This window comes from Haliotis rubra, unplaced genomic scaffold (assembly GCF_003918875.1).
Source record: "Haliotis rubra isolate DU_JTF1 unplaced genomic scaffold, ASM391887v1 Scf103, whole genome shotgun sequence".
NCBI lineage: Eukaryota > Metazoa > Mollusca > Gastropoda > Lepetellida > Haliotidae > Haliotis > Haliotis rubra.
Genome location: NW_025764926.1, coordinates 718,440 through 742,052, shown reverse-complemented (window position 1 = coordinate 742,052; position 23,613 = coordinate 718,440). Strand labels below are relative to the sequence as shown.

The 23,613-nt window shown below is 39.9% G+C and overlaps 2 protein-coding genes and 2 long non-coding RNA genes across 5 annotated transcripts in view; 1 reads left to right on the top strand and 3 right to left on the bottom strand.

The window, feature by feature from the left end:
- LOC124272062 (hemocyte protein-glutamine gamma-glutamyltransferase-like) overlaps positions 1–3,095 on the top strand; it is a 43,264-nt gene extending 40,169 nt beyond the window's left edge. For both annotated transcript variants that reach the window (XM_046707205.1, XM_046707211.1), the window contains 2 exons: positions 12–148; positions 745–3,095. In XM_046707205.1, the coding sequence (XP_046563161.1) occupies positions 12–148; positions 745–901 (294 nt within the window). In that variant the 3' untranslated portion in view covers positions 902–3,095. The remainder of the gene's footprint in view (positions 1–11; positions 149–744) is intronic.
- Positions 3,096–7,767: 4,672 nt separating this feature from the next.
- Positions 7,768–11,506, bottom strand: LOC124272058. The gene is made up of 2 exons (XR_006897232.1): positions 11,322–11,506; positions 7,768–9,398 (listed from the first exon to the last, which is right to left on the bottom strand). It is a non-coding gene; the product is annotated as an uncharacterized LOC124272058 (long non-coding RNA).
- Positions 11,507–11,743: 237 nt separating this feature from the next.
- Positions 11,744–17,110, bottom strand: LOC124272046 (receptor-interacting serine/threonine-protein kinase 1-like). The gene is made up of 4 exons (XM_046707189.1): positions 16,997–17,110; positions 15,940–15,988; positions 14,001–14,162; positions 11,744–12,212 (listed from the first exon to the last, which is right to left on the bottom strand). The coding sequence occupies exons 1-4, from the start codon at positions 16,997–16,999 to the stop codon at positions 11,932–11,934; spliced, it is 495 nt and encodes a 164-aa protein (XP_046563145.1). The 5' UTR covers positions 17,000–17,110; the 3' UTR covers positions 11,744–11,931.
- A 1,683-nt stretch (positions 17,111–18,793) lies between these two features.
- LOC124272708 lies at positions 18,794–20,355 on the bottom strand. The gene is made up of 2 exons (XR_006897408.1): positions 19,820–20,355; positions 18,794–19,126 (listed from the first exon to the last, which is right to left on the bottom strand). It is a non-coding gene; the product is annotated as an uncharacterized LOC124272708 (long non-coding RNA).
- Between the last annotated feature and the right edge of the window lie 3,258 nt (positions 20,356–23,613).

The following is a 23,613-nucleotide window of genomic DNA, read 5'->3' as shown; positions in this document are numbered from 1 at the left end:
TGTGTTCACAGACGGAGGGACATGCCCAGCTGGGGAAGCCGTTTGACGTCGTCGTGAAGATCGCCAACACGCTGTCACTTCCCCTGACGGGCGGCGTCATCAACATTGAAGGGCCCGGGATGCCACGAATATCCGGCATCAAAATAAAGTATGTATGGAGAGAGTCACCAAGACTTTCACGACATATTTACAAGGGTGCTGTTGTACAAATCGATCTTAGCGCTAAGGTGACCGTAACTACCATACCTTAACATAGACGTGAGGCAGTCTTAGCACTGAGGTTGTTTTGTACAAGGGTACCTTTGTAATCGACTGTAGGGTGTGTTTGACGCATGTGTTTGTTGTATAACGCGTCAATATTTCCGGTATATGGCGCCTGTCTGAATATATTTGAGTCTGGATCAGATGGTCCAGTGCTTGCTATATTATGAAGTAGGCTAGCTACGTCCCACATCCTTGAGGTACGTTTCTAACCTACCATAAGTCGCCTCTTACGACAAAGGTGGAATGATTGGGACCAAATCTTAACTGGAATTCCCACAGAAACGTTAAATGCTGGACGTTGTGTTAATCTCTGTGTACAGATGACAGATGGCATCTCAGCGAGTGATATAAACATGCTGTGTGCATATCGTCAGTTTGAAATGACTTAAAATCTGTTATTTCAGATCATATGTCAGTATCTTTCAGTTGAATATGAATTTTGTCCATGCATAATAACAGATCTTTTTTTCAACTTTGCAGGAAGAATATCGCCCCTGGTGAAGAACACAGGGAAACTATTAAAATGTCGTCTGCTAGACGACTCGGCCGGAAAGAGATTATCGCCAACTTCTACAGCAAACAAATATGTGACGTCACTGGCGTAGGGGAGATCGAGATCGAGGCTGACTCACAATAAAGAATGGAATAAATGTCCCTTCGTTACTGAACTTTGAATTAAACTTTTCTAAGTCTCTGGGGCCTGTATATTTCATCATACACATCCCGTGAACATAGTTCACAAAAAGGCAAATATACTACTGCAAATCATGGGATGTGGTATCTACATGGGCGGTGTTTGTAGGGATTTGGTTTAAGTGATAGACGAAGAAAATATAATCTCTCGATCTTCAGGAATTTGTGCTAAATCTCAAACTGCTTCTTTCTATTGGTATTTATGATGAGTTATCAATACAAGGGAGACAACCCGGATCTAAGCACTATTCGGTCAACATTTTTACTAGAGCTTGCGGAATCAGCGTGACCGTCAATTAAGAAAGCAGTCTGGCGTCAGTTGAAATCAATGTATATGTTAAAATGTTTTTATTTGATTGCTATAACCAGAGACACGGTCTCTGCTATCAGGGGCGTAGTGAACGGTTTTCAGAGCAGGGGCTAATTTATGAAAAGTATTGAAAATCAAAATGAAATTGTAATTATGGTAAGGTAGATATGGTTTCGTCTTGAAAGTGTATGGTGTGGGTGGGGGGAAGCCCCTCTGTTCCTACGCCCTGGCTATAACAGTGTTTTCATAATTTCTCTTAAGCATAAACAACTCTTTATAAACAATCCAGACTACCAGTTGTCACGCTTTGATTTTTGTAGATGTCACGGTGGCTGACTGAGCTAGATCGCTGAATGGCGATTAGGTGGCTCACTCTTACAGTGTGGGTTCGAATCCCAAAAGTACTAGAATGTGTACTTTACTGATAAAGTGTAATCCCAAATATGATATATGTTAGGTCTTACGTTCGACGAATCATAAGATGGGATCTGGCAGTAATTACAGTAACGTGTAATGCTTCAATTTCATGGCGTTAATTGGGCTCTTTTTTCAGTCTACCGCAAATATATTTCATAGCTTGCCTCATGTCGCATTCATGTTTATTTTTTATCGTTTGCCCATAATTATTTTATTAAATTTTATTCAGTTACAATAACTTCAAACGAGCCTTAGGTTGTAACCAAAACACTAGTCAGCGTGCTTTTGTACTCGTTTTTCATCGTATTCCGTTATATTTTAATAATTAAATAATTCCACACAATAGAGGAAGAGAATTAGCACGCACATTCATCCTATCCAAGTAAGGTTTATTTATACTATCTTATGTAATTGGTCTAAGGGGTGTTCACAATGGTGACTTGAGAAGCAGTGGCATATTGTTTTCTTTTCTAATAAAAGCTATGCAATGACTGTTGTTATACCCTGTTGTTTATGCATAATTTCACAGAGGGGTAGGGTTTCTTAAAAACTATTTCCTTACGTATATGTATGTTGTTTGTTTCTGTTGATGTCTGTCTATCAGTTATGAACTAAGCCAGTATGTAAGAGATGTGTATGTGAAGTACGTCCGTACACTAGTGTATTAGTACGACGTTTTAGAAACACCATGTCGACGTTATAGAAACACCATGTCGACGTTATAGAAACACCATGTCGACGTTTTAGAAACACCATGTCGACGTTTTAGAAACACCATGTCGACGTTATAGAAACACCATGTCGACGTTTTAGAAACACCATGTCGACGTTATAGAAACACCATGTCGAAGTTTTAGAAACACCATGTCGACGTTTTAGAAACACCATGTCGAAGTTTTAGAAACACCATGTCGACGTTTTAGAAACACCATGTCGACGTTTTAGAAACACCATGTCGACGTTATAGAACCACCATGTCGACGTTTTAGAAACACCATGTCGACGTTTTAGAAACACCATGTCGACGTTTTAGAAACACCATGTCGACGTTTTAGAAACACCATGTCGACGTTTTAGAAACACCATGTCGACGTTTTAGAAACACCATGTCGACGTTTTAGAAACACCATGTCGACGTTTTAGAACCACCATGTACCTTCAGATGTAAAACTCTACTTGTATGCATGGCTGTTGGTTTCTTCGTCTGTCGGTCTACCCACAGCAGACCGAGTGTAACATCAGTTTTGTTAAATGAAATGTTTTACAAAGTAGAGAAGAAACTGTTTTGTCGAGTGTTGTGTGTGTCTTGTCCATATTTCCGATTATGTCATGTTCATTTATACATTATGTTATATACAACCAAAAATACATAGATGAAAATGCATAATCATGAATAAATTTGTTAAAAGGGCTTTTGTTTTTTGGATGTTTTTGGTGAATCAAGACAACCTCCAATGATGACCCCTATATTGATAGCCCCAGTAATGTTGACGCCCTGTGCTGTCCACAGCCTTTACAATGAGTGAACGAGTTTTTACGCCACTTTTAGCAATATTCCAGCAATATCACAGCGTGGAACACCAGAAATGGGCTTCACACATTGTACCCATGTGGGGAATCGATCCCGGGGCTTCGCCATGATGTGCGAACCCTTTAACTACTAGGCTACCCCACCTCCCCCTTTACCAATGACACCCTGTATTTTCAAACCAAGTACGATTGATGCCCTGTGCTGATTATGTCACTGATGACACTGTACAGATGACATCTTGATCTGATGACAACCTGATCTGATGATGCCTTCCACTGATGACATCTTGATCTGATGACAACCTGATCTGATGACAACCTGAACTGATGAAGCCTTCCACTGATGACACTGTACAGATGACAACCTGATCTGATGACAGCCTGAACTGATGATGCCTTCCACTGATGACACTGTACAGGTGACAACCTGATCTGATGATGTCCTCCAGTGATGACACTGTACAGGTGACAACCTGATCTGATGACAGCCTGAACTGATGATGCCTTCCACTGATGACACTGTACAGGTGACAACCTGATCTGATGACAACCTGAACTGATGATGCCTTACACTGATGACATCTTGAACTGATGACAACCTGATCTGATGATGTCCTCCAGTGATGACACTGTACAGGTGACAACCTGATCTGATGACAGCCTTAACTGATGATGCCTTCCACTGATGACACTGTACAGGTGACAACCTGATCTGATGACAACCTGAACTGATGATGCCTTACACTGATGACATCTTGAACTGATGACAACCTGAACTGATGAAGCCTTCCACTGATGACACTGTACAGATGACAACCTGATCTGATGATGCCCTCCACTGATGACATCTTGAACTGATGACAACCTGAACTGATGCCCTCAAGTAATGACACTGTACAATGATAACCTGATCTGATGACAGCCTTAACTGATGATGCCTTCCACTGATGACACTGTACAATGACAACCTGAACTGATGACAACCTGAACTGATGAAGCCTTCCACTGATGACTCTGTACAGATGACAACCTGAACTGATGAAGCCTTCCACTGATGACACTGTACAGATGACAACCTGATCTGATGATGTCCTCCAGTGATGACACTGTACAGGTGACAACCTGATCTGATGACAGCCTTAACTGATGATGCCTTCCACTGATGACACTGTACAGGTGACAACCTGATCTGATGACAACCTGAACTGATGATGCCTTACACTGATGACATCTTGAACTGATGACAACCTGAACTGATGAAGCCTTCCACTGATGACTCTGTACAGATGACAACCTGATCTGATGATGCCCTCCACTGATGACATCTTGAACTGATGACAACCTGAACTGACGCCCTCAAGTAATGAAACTGTACAATGACAACCTGATCTGATGACAGCCTTAACTGATGAAGCCTTCCACTGATGACTCTGTACAGATGACAACCTGAACTGATGACAACCTGAACTGATGAAGCCTTCCACTGATGACTCTCTACAGATGACAACCTGATCTGATGATGTCCTCCAGTGATGACACTGGTACAGTGACAACCTGGTCTGATGATGTCCTCCGGTGATGACACTGTACAGTGACAACCTGATCTGATGAATCCTTCCACTGATGACACCGTAGAGATGACATCTTGAACTAATGACAACCTGAACTGATGAAGCCTTCCACTGATGACTCTGTACAGATGACAACCTGAACTGATGACAACCTGAACTGATGACAACCTGAACTGATGAAGCCTTCCACTGATGACTCTGTACAGATGACAACCTGATCTGATGATGTCCTCCAGTGATGACACTGTACAGATGACAACCTGATCTGATGATGTCCTCCAGTGATGACACTGTACAGTGACAACCTGATCTGATGAATCCTTCCACTGATGACACCGTAGAGATGACATCTTGAACTAATGACAACCTGATGTGAAGATGCCTTCCACTGATGACATCTTGAACTGATGACAACCTGATCTGATGATGCCTTCCACTGGTGACACTATACCGATGTCATCTTGAACTGATGACCTGATCTGATTATGCCTTCCACTGATGACATCTTGAACTGATGACAACCTGATCTGATGATGCCTTCCACTGATGACATCTTTAACTGATGACCTGATCTGATTATGCCTTGATGACATCTGATGACAACCTGATCTGATGCCTTCCACTGATGACATCTTGAACTGATGACAACCTGAGCTGATGATGCCTTCCACTGATGACATCCTATTGTGATAATACCATCGTATGATGACATCCTAGATTGATGATGCCCAAATGATGATGCCATCTCTTGCTAACAGCAATAATGAAAACTCCCTGATTTAATGACACATCCACCACGTGCCCAAGAGTGTATTTGTGGTCTAACAATGTGTCGAGTAGACTGTTTCAGTGAGTTGCTATAAGGCTGAAACAATGCTAATGAAACATTAAATTTTAACTCACTCTTTCAGTGAAAGAAAATGAATAAAAATCAATCATTTTATTCCCCTAAAGCATTTTTATGCTTCTTTAGCAAAATAACAAAACTATAACAGAGGAGATACTTTGTTGACCATAAAAAATGTAATCAACACATATATCAACCTATCATATAAATCAGAAACACCATTACATGGTTTAATGTCTCAACAAATTATCAGTAATACCACCGGATGTCAGTTTGATGTGAGAACACAATTAAAACCGAGACAATGCTCCTAGATGTTGACACTTTGGACTGGTTTGGTTGTTGTTTAACGCCACACTCGGCAATGTTCCAGCTATATAGCGGCGATCTGTAAATATTAAGAGTCTGGACCAGACAATCCAGTGATCATCACGAGCATCGATCTACACAATTGGGATATGATGACACGTGTCAACCAGGTCAGCGAGCCTGAGTACCCGATCTTGTTACTCAACTCCTATGACAAGCATGGGATGCTGACGACCAATTCTATCCTGGATCTTTAAGACTCGTTAACACTTTGGAGAAGCTTACAGAAAGGAGTATGGAGCTGGCACACACAGCTCAACAGAACCTGTGACACAAACATTCCAAAGAAGGTGAATTGTCACAATCTTTAGATCTAGGTACAATGTATGTCATTCAATGAACTAATCACACAAATACGTAATCTAAACCACCACAATCACAGCCTCATAATGAGTTTGAAAAAGTTCTAATCAAGATTAGTTGGAGCAAATGAACAGAACACAAGCAATATCTTCTTACTGATGATGGACCATTACAGGATAAACAAAGAGTCATTAGAGATGATGTATTTGCCCAATCTGGTGCAGTTTACAAATGGAGTTTACAAATGGCTACTTATACCCTATTTTGGGTTCACTGCCATACCTTCAATTCAGGCTATTGAATACTGCAAGGTAATTCTAAATACCCAAAATCACCAAAAGGCATCAATTTGCCACCGGACTGATTTGTATAACAAGTTCCTAAAAAATCAACAATTCTGGAGTTCTGCTCCAGAAATAGATAATGGATTGGACAGAAATATAGTGGACAAGCTGATTGATGTGTGTGTTTTATAACCAGGGGGGGATAACCACTGTACAAAATTGTTTCACCTAAATATTCTGATTAAGCAAAAAAATTCCCCAAACAGACCATCTATAAGCATAAGCGACTTAAACAAGGGGAAAACATTGTAGAGTGGAAAGTGGGTACTATGCAATATATTATACTCTTTGACAAAAAAGTAGGGGAACTTCACTTTTAATTTACGATTGAAAATATTGAGATATATCGGAGTCAATCAATATTGATATAATAATAATGAACGTTTTGAGAGTGCATCACCACTGGCACTTCCTTATGACCATAGTTGTTTGTACAGTAATCGCTCTTGAAAGATGATTGGTGTATGACGTGAAATTTGCATGTGTACGATTTTCATTTTCACACACCAAAAAACCAGCTAGAAACAAACACTAAAGACTGTGTGGTCCAAAATGATTGTCAAAATTAATGGTCTACGGTGATTTATCAACCTTCTTGAAAACCATTAAAATCAAGAATGACAACCCATGCATGTGTATGGGGCTACTGCGTTGTGCAAGTGCATCCCATGCATTGTGTTTAGGGGTGTTGATAAAGACAAATGGTGGTGCATTCATAAGATGTCTGTCTTTGAAAAGTTTGTTAACGCTTTTATTTCTTATCCAAATTGAAAGTTCAGGTTCCCCTACTTTTCTTTAAGAGAATGTATTGGGATCACTGACCTGACCCGAGTCGGTGGCCAACAGTGACGAGGGGAGGAAAGCATACTTTAGATTACCACAATCATGGCCAGGGGTGGATACAGCTGTTTGAGAAAGGGGGGTGCACAGTTCATTTTCGCCCATTTTCAATGAGTTTCAATGGTCATTTAATAAACTTTCAGGACAAAGGGGGATGGGGAGGGACATAGTGCTGACAAACTAGAATAACAGAAAGACATATTCATCTTTATCACCACCATCCTTGTTTGCTTACTGAAATAAATGTAATGGTTTGTAGGAAATAGACAGTACTCTTCACCATGTTCAAAAGACCAAACAAGGGCCACAACAATTTATCTCTTAATGATGTATACAAAATGTCATCCTTGAATCCATAGTGTTCCACTGTACAGTGCACCATGTCCTAAAAGATATGACAAGAGCTATAACTCTCCAAAATAGTAACCTTAACACTGGGTTGTAGAACTGATCAACATGTTTGTTCCTTAATGATGTAGGCAGTCTGCCTTCCTTGTATAAATGGTGGTTTTCAAGAAAACCTGTCCCAATTGAAATTGGATGGATGGAAAGGTGGATGAACAGAGCTCATATCTACATCCCCTGTTCCACTTTGTGGCAGAGGATGATAAGAAGGCATTCAGTCTTGAACCCGTTCTCATTAATTTTTGGTACGACTTTGTGATGCAACCTTGGACACTGAATTGTTGCACCTAGACAACTGGGCCACCTGTGGCTACCTAAGGGGTATATAGTCTAAACATTACTCATTTAGTGGAAATTGCAGTCATGAGTCATTTTTCGTTTAGTACTAGAATGTCTTGACATAATATGCTTGCTCTTTCATCAGGTGAATGGTAGGGAGTATCCTTTAAAGAAGCAGCCCTCTCAACTGCTCCATTCCAACCTTTCTGCTGGTACCGCAAAGTTGACGACACCTTCACCACCTCGACCATCACCCCGGCCACCTATTACAACATCTCAATGACCAACATCCTAGAATTCAAGTTCACCATGGAAACAGACCACCAACTCCCCTTCCTAGATGTTTCCCTGGACGCCCCAAAACTTCCATCTAAACCAGGCCGACACACACCGACCAGTACATCCACTACAACTCCTGTCATCACCCCCAGATCAAACAAGCAATTGTAGCCACCCTCACGAGATGTGCAAAGTCTATCTGCCACCCAGACGCCCTCAGCCATGAACTACAACATCTACAGGACACATTCACATCTCTCAATGGATACCCTGTTGGCCTGGGCACTAAAACTGTCAACAAGACCCTCAACACCACAGAGGCCAGCTCCTAGCCTGCACCATCCCCTATCAGAGTGACAATTCCTTACATTGGACCTATCAGCTACAAGATCACCCACCTCTTGAAGAATAAAGCCTGGGGAGTGACGTCACATTTTCTAGTTGCAAGACCCTCAAGAATCTACTGAGAGCCAAAAGCAGAGGATCCAGCACTGCAAGCCCCAACCCAAGAGGATGCATCTACCAGATTCTGTGTAACTGTGGACAACTGTACATCGGGGAAACGCTGTGACCTATCAACACAAGACTATACCCCATCACATCAATTACTGTGCTGTTTGAGTGTATCACTGAAATCCTTGTGTTTGTATTCCATTACTATGTTGTAAAAGTGTATCTAGCGAAGATAGATGCTCATGCTGTTGATCACTGGATTGTCTGGTCCAGACTTGATTATTTACAGACTGCCGCCAACTAGCTGGAATATTGCTGAGTGTGGCGTAAAACTAAACTCACAATCACTCATGTTTGCATTGCATTAGATTTCCTCAACATTGTTAAAGATGTTTTCTTTGCAGTACCTCAATGTATGTATATATATACCCCCACCTCCCAAGACATAAAACATTAAGTGTAGTACCTCAATGCATGTATACATATACCCCCACCTCCCAAGACATAAAACATTAAGTGTAGTTCCTAATGTATGTATATATATACCCCCACCTCCCAAGACATAAAACATTAAGTGTAGTGCCTAATGTAGGTATATATACCCCCACCTCCCAAGACATAAAACATTAAGTGTAGTGCCTCATGTATGTATATATATACCCCCACCTCCCAAGACATAAAACATTAAGTGTAGTGCCTCATGTATGTATATATATATACCCCCACCTCCCAAGACATAAAACATTAAGTGTAGTGCCTCATGTATGTATATATATATACCCCCACCTCCCAAGACATAAAACATTAAGTGTAGTGCCTCATGTATGTATATATATACCCCACCTCCCAAGACATAAAACATTAAGTGTAGTGCCTATATACCCCCATGTAGTGTAGTGCCTATATATATACCCCCACCTCCCAAGACATAAAACATTAAGTGTAGTGCCTAATGTAGGTATATATATATACCCCCACCTCCCAAGACATAAAACATTAAGTGTAGTGCCTAATGTAGGTATATATATATGCCCCCACCTCCCAAGACATAAAACATTAAGTGTAGTGCCTAATGTAGGTATATATATATACTACCCCCACCTCCCAAGACATAAAACATTAAGTGTAGTGCCTAATGTAGGTATATATATATACCCCACCTCCCAAGACATAAAACATTAAGTGTAGTGCCTTATGTAGGTATGTATATATATACCCCCACCTCCCAAGACATAAAACATTAAGTGTAGTGCCTAATGTAGGTATATATACCCCCCACCTCCCAAGACATATAACATTAAGTGTAGTGCCTAATGTAGGTATATATACCCCCACCTCCCAAGACATAAAACATTAAGTGTAGTGCCTAATGTAGGTATATATATACCCCACCTCCCAAGACATAAAACATTAAGTGTAGTGCCTAATGTAGGTATATATACCCCCACCTCCCAAGACATAAAACATTAAGTGTAGTGCCTCATGTATGTATATATATACCCCCACCTCCCAAGACATAAAACATTAAGTGTAGTGCCTAATGTAGGTATATATATACCCCCACCTCCCAAGACATAAAACATTAAGTGTAGTGCCTCATGTATGTATATATATATACCCCCACCTCCCAAGACATAAAACATTAAGTGTAGTGCCTCATGTATGTATATATATATACCCCCACCTCCCAAGACATAAAACATTAAGTGTAGTGCCTAATGTAGGTATATATATATACCCCACCTCCCAAGACATAAAACATTAAGTGTAGTGCCTAATGTAGGTATATATATATACCCCCACCTCCCAAGACATAAAACATTAAGTGTAGTGCCTCATGTAGGTATATATATACCCCCACCTCCCAAGACATAAAACATTAAGTGTAGTGCCTAATGTAGGTATATATACCCCCACCTCCCAAGACATAAAACATTAAGTGTAGTGCCTAATGTAGTGCCCTAATATATATATATACCCCCACCTCCCAAGACATAAAACATTAAGTGTAGTGCCTCATGTATGTATGTATATATACCCCCACCTCCCAAGACATAAAACATTAGTGTAGTGCCTCATGTAGGTATATATATATACCCCCACCTCCCAAGACATAAAACATTAAGTGTAGTGCCTCATGTAGGTATATATACCCCCCACCTCCCAAGACATAAAACATTAAGTGTAGTGCCTCATGTAGGTATATATACCCCCACCTCCCAAGACATAAAACATTAAGTGTAGTGCCTCATGTAGGTATATATACCCCCACCTCCCAAGACATAAAACATTAAGTGTAGTGCCTCATGTAGGTATATATACCCCCACCCCCACCTCCCAAGACATATAACATTAAGTAGTGCCTCATGTAGGTGACATAAAACATTAATGTAGTGTATGTATATATATACCCCCACCTCCCAAGACATAAAACATTAAGTGTAGTGCCTAATGTAGGTAAAACATATATACCCCACCTCCCAAGACATAAAACATTAAGTGTAGTGCCTCATGTAGGTATATATATACCCCCACCTCCCAAGACATAAAACATTAAGTGTAGTGCCTCATGTAGGTATATATACCCCCACCTCCCAAGACATAAAACATTAAGTGTAGTGCCTCATGTAGGTATATATATACCCCCACCTCCCAAGACATAAAACATTAAGTGTAGTGCCTCATGTAGGTATATATATACCCCCCACCTGCCTAATAAAACATTAATGTAGGTATATATACCCCCACCTCCCAAGACATAAAACATTAAGTGTAGTGCCTCATGTAGGTATATATATACCCCCACCTCCCAAGACATAAAACATTAAGTGTAGTGCCTAATGTAGGTATATATACCCTGATACTCCCTACCATTCACCTGATGAGGGAGCAAGTATACACTCCGAAATGTCATGTTATTCACAATAAAGAAGTTGCCATTCATAAATTTTGCTTTTCTCTGTAATATTCTTTCTTTGGTGTTATGGTGCTGAATCTGTTAAAAACAAAGATTGATGTTAATCTACATTATGCCAGTTTGTCGGAGAGATCTCCTCTTCCAATATCACAGAGTGCTTGAGCCAACACCTTAACCTGTGGGGGTGTGGGCTGTCGTTGTTTCCATAGCAACAGGGTCTGATAGGACACTTCGTAGACTCCTGCTGCATGATGGTCATGGTGAATGGTGTCTAGTTCGCCACTGCTCAGGCCCAGCTTGGTGCCCAGATCCCTCCAGGCAGTGTCCTTGTACTTGTTTAGGGCTTTACACACTTTGTCCATCTCGTCCAGGGAGGGCTCATTTTCAGACTCTGCAAGGATTACAGTTAAACATGATTATAACAAACTCCAAGTGACTTTCTGACTGTGATCAACATGTGAATGGCCAGACATAGGAACAGGCAAAAACATTGATGGACATACTGATGGTCCAGAGACAAGTGAAACTTTAGCATGAATACTGACTTCGAAAGTTGTATTTCTGAACTGTTTGCTTGTTTTACCACTGATAGATGAGTGTTTGATTCACCACTGATGGTGATTGAGTGTTTGTTTCACCACTGATGGTGACTGAGTGTTTGATTCACCACTGATGGTGACTGAGTGTTTGATTCACCACTGATGGTGACTGAGTGTTTGATTCATCACTGATGGTGACTGGGTGTTGGATTCACCACTGATGGTGACTGAGTGTCTGATTCACCACTGATAATGACTGGGTGTTTGATTCATCACTGATGGTGACTGAGTGTCTGATTCACCACTGATAATGACTGAGTGTTTGATTCATCACTGATGGTGACTGAGTGTTTGATTCACCACTGATGGTGACTGAGATTCACCACTGATGGTTGGATTCACCACTGATGGTGACTGAGTGTTTGATTCACCACTGATGCTGACTGGGTGTTTGATTCACCACTGATGGTGACTGAGTGTTTGATTCACCACTGATGGTGACTGGGTGTTTGATTCACCACTGATGGTGACTGAGTGTTTGATTCACCACTGATGGTGATGTGTGACTGATGGTGTGGGTGTTGATTCACCACTGATGGTGACTGAGTGTTTGATTCACCACTGATGGTGACTGGGTGTTGGATGTTTGAACCACTGATGGTGACTGGGTGTTGGATTAACCACTGATGGTGACCGAGTGTTTGATTCACCACTGATGGTGACTGATTCACCAGTGGTGTGGGTTGATTCACCACTGATGGTGATGGTGACTGATGGTGTTGGATTCACCACTGATGGTGACTGATTCACCAGATGTGACTGGTGTTTGATTCACCACTGATGGTGACTGAGTGTTTGATTCACCACTGATGGTGACTTGTTTGGATTCACCACTGAGTGTTTGATTCACCACTGATGGTGACTGAGAGATGGTGACTGAGTTTGATTCACCACTGATGGTGACTGAGTGTTTGATTCACCACTGATGGTGACTGAGTGTTTGATTCACCACTGATGGTGACTGAGTGTTGGATTCACCACTGATGGTGACTGAGTGTTTGATTCACCACTGATGGTGACTGAGTGTTGATTCACCAGTGTGACTGATTCACCACTGATGGTGACTGAGTGTTTGATTCACCACTGATGGTGACTGAGTGTTTGATTCACCACTGATGGTGACTGAGTGTTTGATTCACCACTGATGGTGACTGAGTGTTTGATTCACCACTGATGGTGACTGAGTGTTTGATTCACCACTGATGGTGACTGAGTGTTTGATTCATCACTGATGGTGACTGGGTGTTTGATTCACCACTGATGGTGACTGAGTGTTGGATTCACCACTGATGGTGACTGAGTGTTTGATTCACTGAGTGTTGGATTCACCACTGATGGCGACTGAGTGTTGGATTCACCACTGATGGTGACTGAGTGTTTGATTCACCACTGATTGTGACTGGGTGTCTGATTTGCCACTGATGGTGACTTGGTGTTGGATTCACCAATTAATTTTAAAATATTTCGTATTTACCATTTCAGCTCTTCCTTTCAATGGAAACAAGTTTCTGTCTTTAAGAAATGTCTCTGAACAAAAACCCAACTCTCCATGGCCCAAAGTTCCCTTGCTATATACTTACTGGACAGCGGTCGCTTGGGTTTCTTTTCCTTCACTCTTGGTGCGGATGCTGCTGCCCTCCGCTGACTCCTAGTCTGCACTCCTGCACCCTGAGTCACGTTTAAAGTGTTATGGGGGCCTATCTGTATCCCAGAGCTTTTCAGATCCGAAAACAATGCAAAGCCTGAAATTTACACTTCATAGGAACAGTTGACTTTTTAAAAGGTTACATTATCAAACAGACAAGGTGTGATATGGCACCCTTTTAAATTGCTAGAGATGAGAGATTTTAGATGGATAAATGAATGAATGAATGAATGAATGAATGAATACTGTAATGACAATTGTTTTAGAATGTTAAGTGGCTGCATGATTCCCTGTGTGACGATGTTCCAAGTGAAAAACATTGTACATGTGGACAGTCAATGATGTGCACTCGTGTGTTGTATTCTGCAGGGGCGGTAGGGTAGCCTGGTGGTTAAAGCGTTCCCTCGTCACACCAAAGGCCGGGCTTCGATTCCCCACATGGGTACAATGTGTGAAGCCCATTTCTGGTGTCCCTGCCATGATGTTGCTGGAATATTGCTAAAAGCAGTGTAAAAACCTACTCACTCTATTCTGGAAGGTACTACAGAGCAGTAAAATGAGAATGAGCTATTCTGACCCGAGGAGTTGGGGAATTGTCTGGAGTCTTTAGCTTAGGTACATAAGGGGAGCTAAATCTTGCCTCATATCTCACATTACATATAATGTTTCGAGAAGACCAAGCAATGTTATTGTATGGAGATAATTTTTACTCTCAACATTCAGGCTAGGCCATTGCTGCAGTGATATGGATATTACCATGATAGTCTTTATTGCTTTAATCCCCGATTTGCATTATTCTGCCTTTCAGTTTGTACCGCCACTGTAAAACCATTGTTGTGATTTGAACTGAGTTGTGAATATGGGGTAAAAAAGAATCTAAAAACATTTCTTGTAAGTTTACATTTTTGGCATTTTTGCATTTTTGGCCAATAAAAACATTAGGAGTTTATTTTTTGAATCAATTTCTATTTTTCATTTTTGACAAAATACTGCCGGTCCGTAAAACAAGAAATAAAATTGGTCTGGCCTGATTTTAGAATATACTTTTTAGTCATATCACATTGCTTTGTTGTTTGTTGGTTCTATAAACTGATTCCTGGTTTGCCTATAATTACCTATATAGCTTCAACTTGGGAATGAACACACGACTTGACTAATAAAATTCAATAACTTGCATGCTGTAACTAAACACATCATGAGCAACAGTGTCATTGTTCACCAACATCAACTACTTTGTATATGCTGAAGATGTTACTAACTTCCTTGGTTTAGAACTCTCATTATCTCACTACATATCATGCCAAAATTCCACTTTCTGTAACTCAAGCTTTCTAAAAAGAAGACTAAAATTGTTCCCAATTAAATTTTGACATATTCTTGCGAAAAGGAAAAACATTATGTTGATCAAAATGACAGAAACATAATAAACATAAAATTTTCAGACACATATACATTATACGACAGTGAGTGAGTTAATTTTTACGCCGCTTTTAGCAATATTCCAGCAATATCTGAAATGGTCTTCATACATTGTACCCATGTGGGGAATTGCACACGGGCCTTTGGCGTGACGAGCGAATGTTTTAACCACTAGGCTATCCCACCATCCCCATTATACTATAAGTTGACAGTCCAGGTGAACTGAAAAGGTTGGTTGAGTTGGGTTAAATAATCAAGTCTAGCACAGACAATCCAGTGATCAACAGCATGAGCATTGATCTACCCAATTGGGATATCATGACATGTGTCAACCAAGTCAGCGAGCCTGACCACCTGATCCTGTTAGTCGCCATTTATGACAAGCATGGGTTACTGAAGATCAACTTTAACCTGGATTTTCATGAGTCAAAATGAAAAGGCTGAACACCACGTACCAGATGGTCTAGATCCTGGAGGACCTCCTGAGGCACCACCACCATAGCTCTACAACAGTAAACACGGACATTATGACCGATTCCATAATGCCACCACATGCTCAGTGTACATACTCAGCATATATCATTGTCATAATTACCAATAATTGAAAACACAACAAAAACAGGAAGGGTTACATCTTAGTTGATGTAAAATACCTCTTATTCAATCTTAAGTGAAGAAATACTTTATTTTTCTTAAAATATGTAATCAGTATTTCACTTGATCAATATAATGCCTTCTGACGAAACTAGTTTCAGTCTCAATACTTTGGGGTGATGATGATGTGATGATGAGAAGCATGTACAATGTGAATGACCCCCTAAAATTTATGTACAAAGTAAGTGACCCCCCTGCATGTCATGTACAAAGTCAATGACCCCCACTCCCCCTTTCCATATTTTTACAGCATAATTTTTAAATATTTTCATCTACCAAATTGCTGACCCCCACTAGAATAAAATTTACAAAATTGATGACCCTCCTACCTCCCCAGAACAAAATGGGCGACCCTCCCTTAAAATCATCATGACCCCCCACCACCACCCCCCTAGCCATAAATTATGAACGGTCCCTTACCAGGAAAGTATTTTTGCAAATATAGGTTGGCCACAAAAGTGAAAGGTTCAACGACCATTATTTTGGTATTTTAAATCATTAATGCATCTATCAGAATATTACTTGGGACGATATTACATAAAATTAAAAGCATCAGATTAAGTACTGTGACCCGGTTTTGTATCAAGTACGTTTTCAAAAGTACTTCCTGTTTGGTGTTTGTTTGTTTTTAAAAGAGATGTTATTGTAAATGTTTCAATCTATAGATCTGATTTTATCACCATGCTGGTTATGGTTCTCTTTGACACCACACTTCCATCTCGCTGAAACTTGAAAGGAACGCGAGACAAGTATATGAAATAAGAGGATACTGTATAAATTAAGATCATTTCCAAATATGTCCACAGTCAGAAGTCCAAAGAGAGCTTTGAGGCAAAGACTGCATGATGAATCACTTACCATGTCTTCAAAATAAAAATATGTCAATTGATAGATTTGGGAAAAGCTAGTTTCAAAGTGTTGGGTTTTCGTAAAGACGAAATCAGTAACGAAAGTTGGAAAATGTTTTGGGTTTTCCCGCTATGGCTATTTATAGGATAACGCTGTGCTTCCGGTTACGCTTTAGGCTCTGTGCAACGCTTGTACCACGCGAATGTGTTGTGAGCGACTCCTCTTATGTGGACCCGTCGCAATGCAACTGAAGTATCCCATGAAGAAAGTAGTTTGATTCTCATTTATGTTTATATACATATCAGACTTAATTAAAATCGACATGTTTTCTAACGTCTTGAATTATGCCATGGATTAAAAAAATAATAAGAAGAATAAAAATAAACAGGACAACAATAAGAAATAGAGCCATTATTAATCTCTCAGTACTGTATAACATATACTAAGAGAAAAATAATTAAATAAAAAAATAATATTTTGTGATGCATCTCCAAACATTTCAATGTTAGTGTGTGCTTTTATTTTCAGTATGAGCAGTAAACAAAGATGGTTTGATTGAGTAAGTGAGTTTAATTTTATGCCATTACCTCAGTGTTACTTCATTAAGTATTTTTCATTGTCCATGTTCTTATTCGTTAGGGGTGCACGTGGGTATTGCAGAGAATTTTCGGAAAGACTTCCGCCCGTATCCCCCTTTAAATTTCATTTTAGTCAAATCATATCACCTGAATATATATTTCTCATCTGATAAGGATTGAGTTTTAACATGTTCTTTAATTGTATCTGAACAAACTGAAAGACATATTAAACTTCTAAAAATGCCACTCAAAGATTTTTTTCCTCATCGTTAAAATTTAGGGGGGATACGGGAGGAAGTCTTACCGATTATCCCTGCTATAATGTATTCATTTCTTGTGAGTCACGATGCGGCTGAAATACGGACGATGTGACTTAAAATATCAGCTCACTCACTCAATAAGATAAGCATATTCAGTTGGTGCATATATTGAATGGGCACCAAATAGCTACATTAACAGCTTGGAAAGTTCCTGGGATGAGAGCACAACAGTGGCAGAACCATACACAACTTGTCAAGGTAACACAATCACCTGGCCTTGCATCCTCGATAATCTCCACGGTATACGTTACGATGCATTCACGGCTTGGCCCAATAATTTTATTACCTCCGGCCCGATAATTTTATTACCTCCCTTGGCTGGCTCTGCATTCTCACAGTAGCCAATCCGCTAAGCCGCCGTTACAACCGAGCTTGCCAGTGTCAAGAAAGATAGCGGTCGCAGTCGCGAAGGTTTGTTCGCAGTGCCACTCAGATTTTGGGGGAAATAATACTGCCATATTGACAGATCTGAAAATTTTAAAATAATATGAAAGAACTCCTTCTACCTCTTTCAGAGTACCTCTACATCAATTGTGTTGCCAAGTTTAAACGGTTAGATAATTTAAGAAGCGAAAGTGAGTTGTGATTGGTACGCTCAACTTCCCAGCGTAGACACCTGATTGGATAAAAAGCCAGCCAAGGGAAGTAATAAAATAATCGGGCCAAGCCGTGGATGCATCCAGGGTATAGTGGAGATTGATCGTAACGTATACCCTGGATATTATCGAGGATGCTGGCCTTGATGTCGCATCATATTCCCTGTTTTGCTTCCATGTGTTCGTCAGGTATGGTTAGCTTGGTGCGTACAGTATCTGAGTCTGAGACAGTATAATGTTAAAAAAAGAGTCCAGGGCGCCGTTGAGTTACCGGAGTGGTTTGGTATATACCACAAAGGCAAATAAATGTAGTTTCTGTAGATGCCAGTTTAATGGCAATAATAACTGAAGAAAATAAATACATTGCATAAAAATACGCCACAATACTTCATGGGCCAACACATGTGAGGCTTAGCAGTAAGTACTACGATCATATATAAGCAATACAATCATTAATGATTAACCAGGTCACAGAGCAGACATGTGTGTATATATGTATATAATGTTTATATGTCAACATACACGTGTAGAATCATACAAGAACATAACATAATTATTTACAATATAATAAGAAGGAACCCTCACCGAGTGTATGGCACTGTGCCCCTTTGACGTCACAAACGTCAGGAAATATGTTTGCCACACCTGAACATAAACATATCCATAATCAATATGATGTAACGTTCTACATCTGTACATTATCACTCTACTGTACATAAAATATCTGTTCCAATAACTCATCTCATCACACATACATTCATTCATACATGCAAAGTTAGGTGCATTAGTTTATAGAAGTAGATGTACACATTATGTTTACCTACACAATAATTTATAAGTTAGGTAACATCCTCGTGGGAAATGTTATTTAGGATTACCAGCAATAAATACTTACATATGTAAAGTATTGCTAACACCCAGTTATGCTACATATTACCAGTGTAGGAAAGATGTAGAAAATCTAGCCTGTCCACAGGACTGGCAGGTCAAATTTTTTTTACCAGTCCTGCCAAAATCTAGCCTGTCCTCCAAATATAAATAAAACACCTTCGGCAGTAAATATTCAAAAAGGTTATAATCATTATATTTATGTCATTGGTTTGCTAAAATTGACCCAACATGAGGACGGACTAGATATTTTTTTTAACCCGTCCTCCACAAAATTCACCCGTCTTGGACGTTGGGACGGGCTATCTTTCCTACACTGATATTACAAATAGTTAATTTGGTTTATATTTACCACACATAACATGATACATGCTTTAAAGGAAGCTAAGAAATAATACATACACACTAAACATGAAGACCATAAAATACACAATCTAAATATAAACTAACCTGTTATAAGCTGTTGTGAGCTATGACCAGTGACCAGACAGACTGAAGTGAAAATGATAGCTGACCCACAAAACACCCTGCTATTGAAACTAAGGGGCCTGGGGGTGGGGCAAGACAATAGAGACAATAGACAACGTAAGCGCAAGGGTGACAGTGCTATTGTGAAAGTGAAGCAGGTTAGATTGAGTGGTTAAGCTAGGGCTAGACTTAGTGATTAAAATACAAATTAAAATACACTTGCATTTTATACATAATTACATACTCCTACAGTTACAAAACGATCTTAGCGCTAAGGTGATCGTAACTCCCATACCTTAACATAGAGGTTAGGTAGTCTTAGCGCTAAGGTTGTTTTGAACAACGAAACCCAGACGTTTTGGCAGGGACTACTTGAGTCAGATCTATAGTATGCAGTGTTCCTCAGCATGGCAGAAAGCCCTCTGGTTGGTTGATGTTTGTTAAAGAGACATTTACAAATGATGCTTTCTTTTGAGAAGCCATTGCTGGAAAAAAAATATTACATTTCTTCCAAGTCAAGCAGTCGATGGAAGTAAAAATTCCCGAGAATTTATAAAGAATGTGCAGATTTAGCAGCGTTGACCAACCAGACGGCTTGCTTCGACCACACACCCGTTTTGTGCGGATATATTTTTGTGTCAAGATAGTTTAGTTGAGGGTCAAAATCGGGTTTCAATCGACTTGCAGAAATAACAATAAAGAACTGGTAGGTGTCATGAGTGGTGCTCGATAGGCCAATCATCCATGATTATGTTTACATTAAGTTTTAATCGATTGCATGCGATGGTAGCGTAGCGATCGGCAAAGCAGTTGGGTGGGGTGCACCGAAGTGTCCGGCCTTGTCAAGATGTATTGTACTGTGAAGCATTTCGAGTCGGGGGTCATCTCAAAAACAATATTTTTTTTAATCATTAATCCTCGCAAAGACACGAGGGCCTGTGCTAGGCTACCCCACCGTCCCAGAGAGGCAATTTCAATGGAGCATGCCTGGATGATCACGTTCTACACTTAATACCGATGCAGGTACATAATGTCATTAGTGACAAATTTACATCTTGCATCTTCTTTTATTCTGAAGTCATCATCAATAAATTTGTCAGTATTGGACCAGAGACCATATACTAGTAATAGATATATCTATTATATGGTCTCTGATTGGACCTACCAACTTCTAAAATAAACTTAAAAGAAGTTAAGGAATTTCTTGTTGCAGAAGAAGCGAGTAAGTGAGTATGGGTTTACACTGCCTTTAGCAATATTCCAGCAATATCACGGCTGGGGACACCAGAAATGGGCTTCACATTTTGTACCCATGAGGGGAATCGAACCACGCCATGACCAGGGAATGCTTCAGCCACAGGGCTACCTAACCACCCTGTTGCAGCAGGATAACGTCTGAATTGTCCATCCTGAAGGGGCATGTCCACTCTTGATTACTTTAGAAGTCAACATGTCTACAATAATAAAACTGCTGACTCAAAGCAAGGTAAGAAAACATTACTCCAAACCCTGCCCCCAACGTGGGAGACTGCAGGCATCAGTTAGGTTGCGAGTTGAGACTGTTACAATACCTCCAAGTGAACTGATAGGCTTGTAGACAGTTGAAACCTGAACACTTTTCACTCATTTTACCCACTCCAATAAAACGTTCAATGTCAACATTCCAAACAGGTAAAAAACTTCACCAGACATTTTCCAGTTTAAACATTTTATTATAAACTGTCATACAAGCGATTAGTTCAAGACATTATGTGCACTATTAGGTTCCTTAAAATACTGGATAAAAGACTGAACAAGGTCTTGGAGACTGGCTGGGAATTCATTCTGGCAATCATGTTTTCAGAACTCACTAACAGAAATACATAATTATGTGATGCCTTTAAAGAATACCCTCTCTGCAAATGTATTTTCTTTTTTTCAACCTTACTAACCAACTCTTTCTATAAAAAATGTTTGTTCATTTGTTTATATAAAAATCATCATTTTAGCTATATGACGACGGTTTCTAACAGTCTGGACCAGACAAACCAGTGATGGACACAATGAGCACTGATCCTGGTCATCAGGGTACAATGACATGTACATAACTATGTCACAGAATGCCGCCACCTGTTCATGACATTGATCACTGGATTGTCTGGTCCAGACTCGATTACTTACAGCCCATGGTCATATAGCTGGAATATTGCTGAGTGCAGCATTAAACAACAACCAACGAACCCTCCACCTGATCCTGAGTCACCTCTCATGACAGCATGTCACTTGTGACTTCTCTCACACTGATTAAAACAATTTAAATTGACTACATATACAACTAATTTTTTTTATGTCTGAACCACGACACCTTAACACTGATTTCCCATCTGCTCTGGATGAGTTACACATTATAAGTTGTATGCTTCTCTCGAGGGTAATACCAATGAATACAGTCTGATGTACGCCTCTTTGTTACCGGCTCGGGTGACACTGCTACAAAGAGGTGACGGTGTACATCAGACCATATTGCCCGAGGGAGAAGCATACAACGTATTTATCTTACCACCATGTTAAATGTACAAAATATCATTATAGTTTATGTTAAAGATTGCTACTGACTATATGACATGCAAACAAAATGGCGTCTGCCTCTCGACTGAATGTTTAACATCAGTGAAACATATTCTGACAAGCATAAAACTGTTATAAAAAAATGTTAATTATGTTTAGGCTGAGTGTGCAAACCACTCAATGTATAAAATAGCTTTGATAAAGTAATGAAAGTCGGTAAAATAAATCTGTACAAAGTGAACACAAAAGCAGCTGATCAAACGGTTTTCGAACTCCAGGCACTGCATGCGTCATATTATAACGTCATACGATTGTTAGCGCTTCAGCTTCTCGGCGGAGAGCTTGGCTGTTACCGTGGCAGCGGGTAATATTTTTTCCAGTTGTCACGGGTGACACAGAAACTTGTTAAACCGTCATTGACCAATGAAATTCAAGTATTTTACATGGAGGTAAGATAAAATCATTTATGGCACTTCAGACATAATTCTTTGTCCCTTGCAAGATTCAGAAACAGCACAAGCAGACTATTATCAAAATATGTGTATGTACAATGATAAGTACTGTATTTGAACAAACCAGGTTCTCGTGAGCAAAATATAAATATGGGAGAACATCAGAAATTGGTTGTAAATGATTGATATTCATCACTTTGGTAAACCCTTCAAGCATGGTGCCATCAGACCATGGAGCATGGTATATCAGAGTCCCGAACCCACGATGAACCCATCAGGACTCATGAAACATACATTTCAATGTATACAAAAACTCGACCTTCGAAAGGGTTATTGGGATGATACCTGTTCCTATAAACATGCTCACTTGACATGTGGGAATTAGTTTTCTGTATCGTGGAGAGATTACAATATACCTATCGAACGTGGAGCAGTAGATTTATGCATGGTAGACCTTACCAATATAAGTTAAAGAAGGTATTTGTTCATCACTGCTGCACCTTTCTGTGTGAAGATGTGGCAGACAAAGGGTTAAATCAGGGGAACCTCTAGCCAGAACAAACTGCCTCATATGTTAGAAGGGTGCTTGGGTGCTTGAGCAGATCAGATGCTAGTTTTCTGTAATTTCTTTCATTTTTTTGCCGCCGTAATTCAGACGCAACTAGATGCCAATACAGAACAAAAGCATATATGGACTATTGAAAACTACATTACAGTGCAGCCTTAACTAAACCTAAGTTTGAAACTAAGGTGAATGCAAAATTCAAGATACTGAAA

What these genes read in the sequence shown, in the direction of transcription:
- LOC124272046 (XM_046707189.1), bottom strand. An exon ending in TCCAGGATCTAGACCATCTG is followed by an intron (nt 14,163 to 15,939) that starts GTACGTGGTGTT and finishes TGTAAATTTCAG; the next exon opens with GCTTTGCATTGTTTTCGGAT. An exon ending in ACCCAAGCGACCGCTGTCCA is followed by an intron (nt 12,213 to 14,000) that starts GTAAGTATATAG and finishes TAATCCTTGCAG; the next exon opens with AGTCTGAAAATGAGCCCTCC.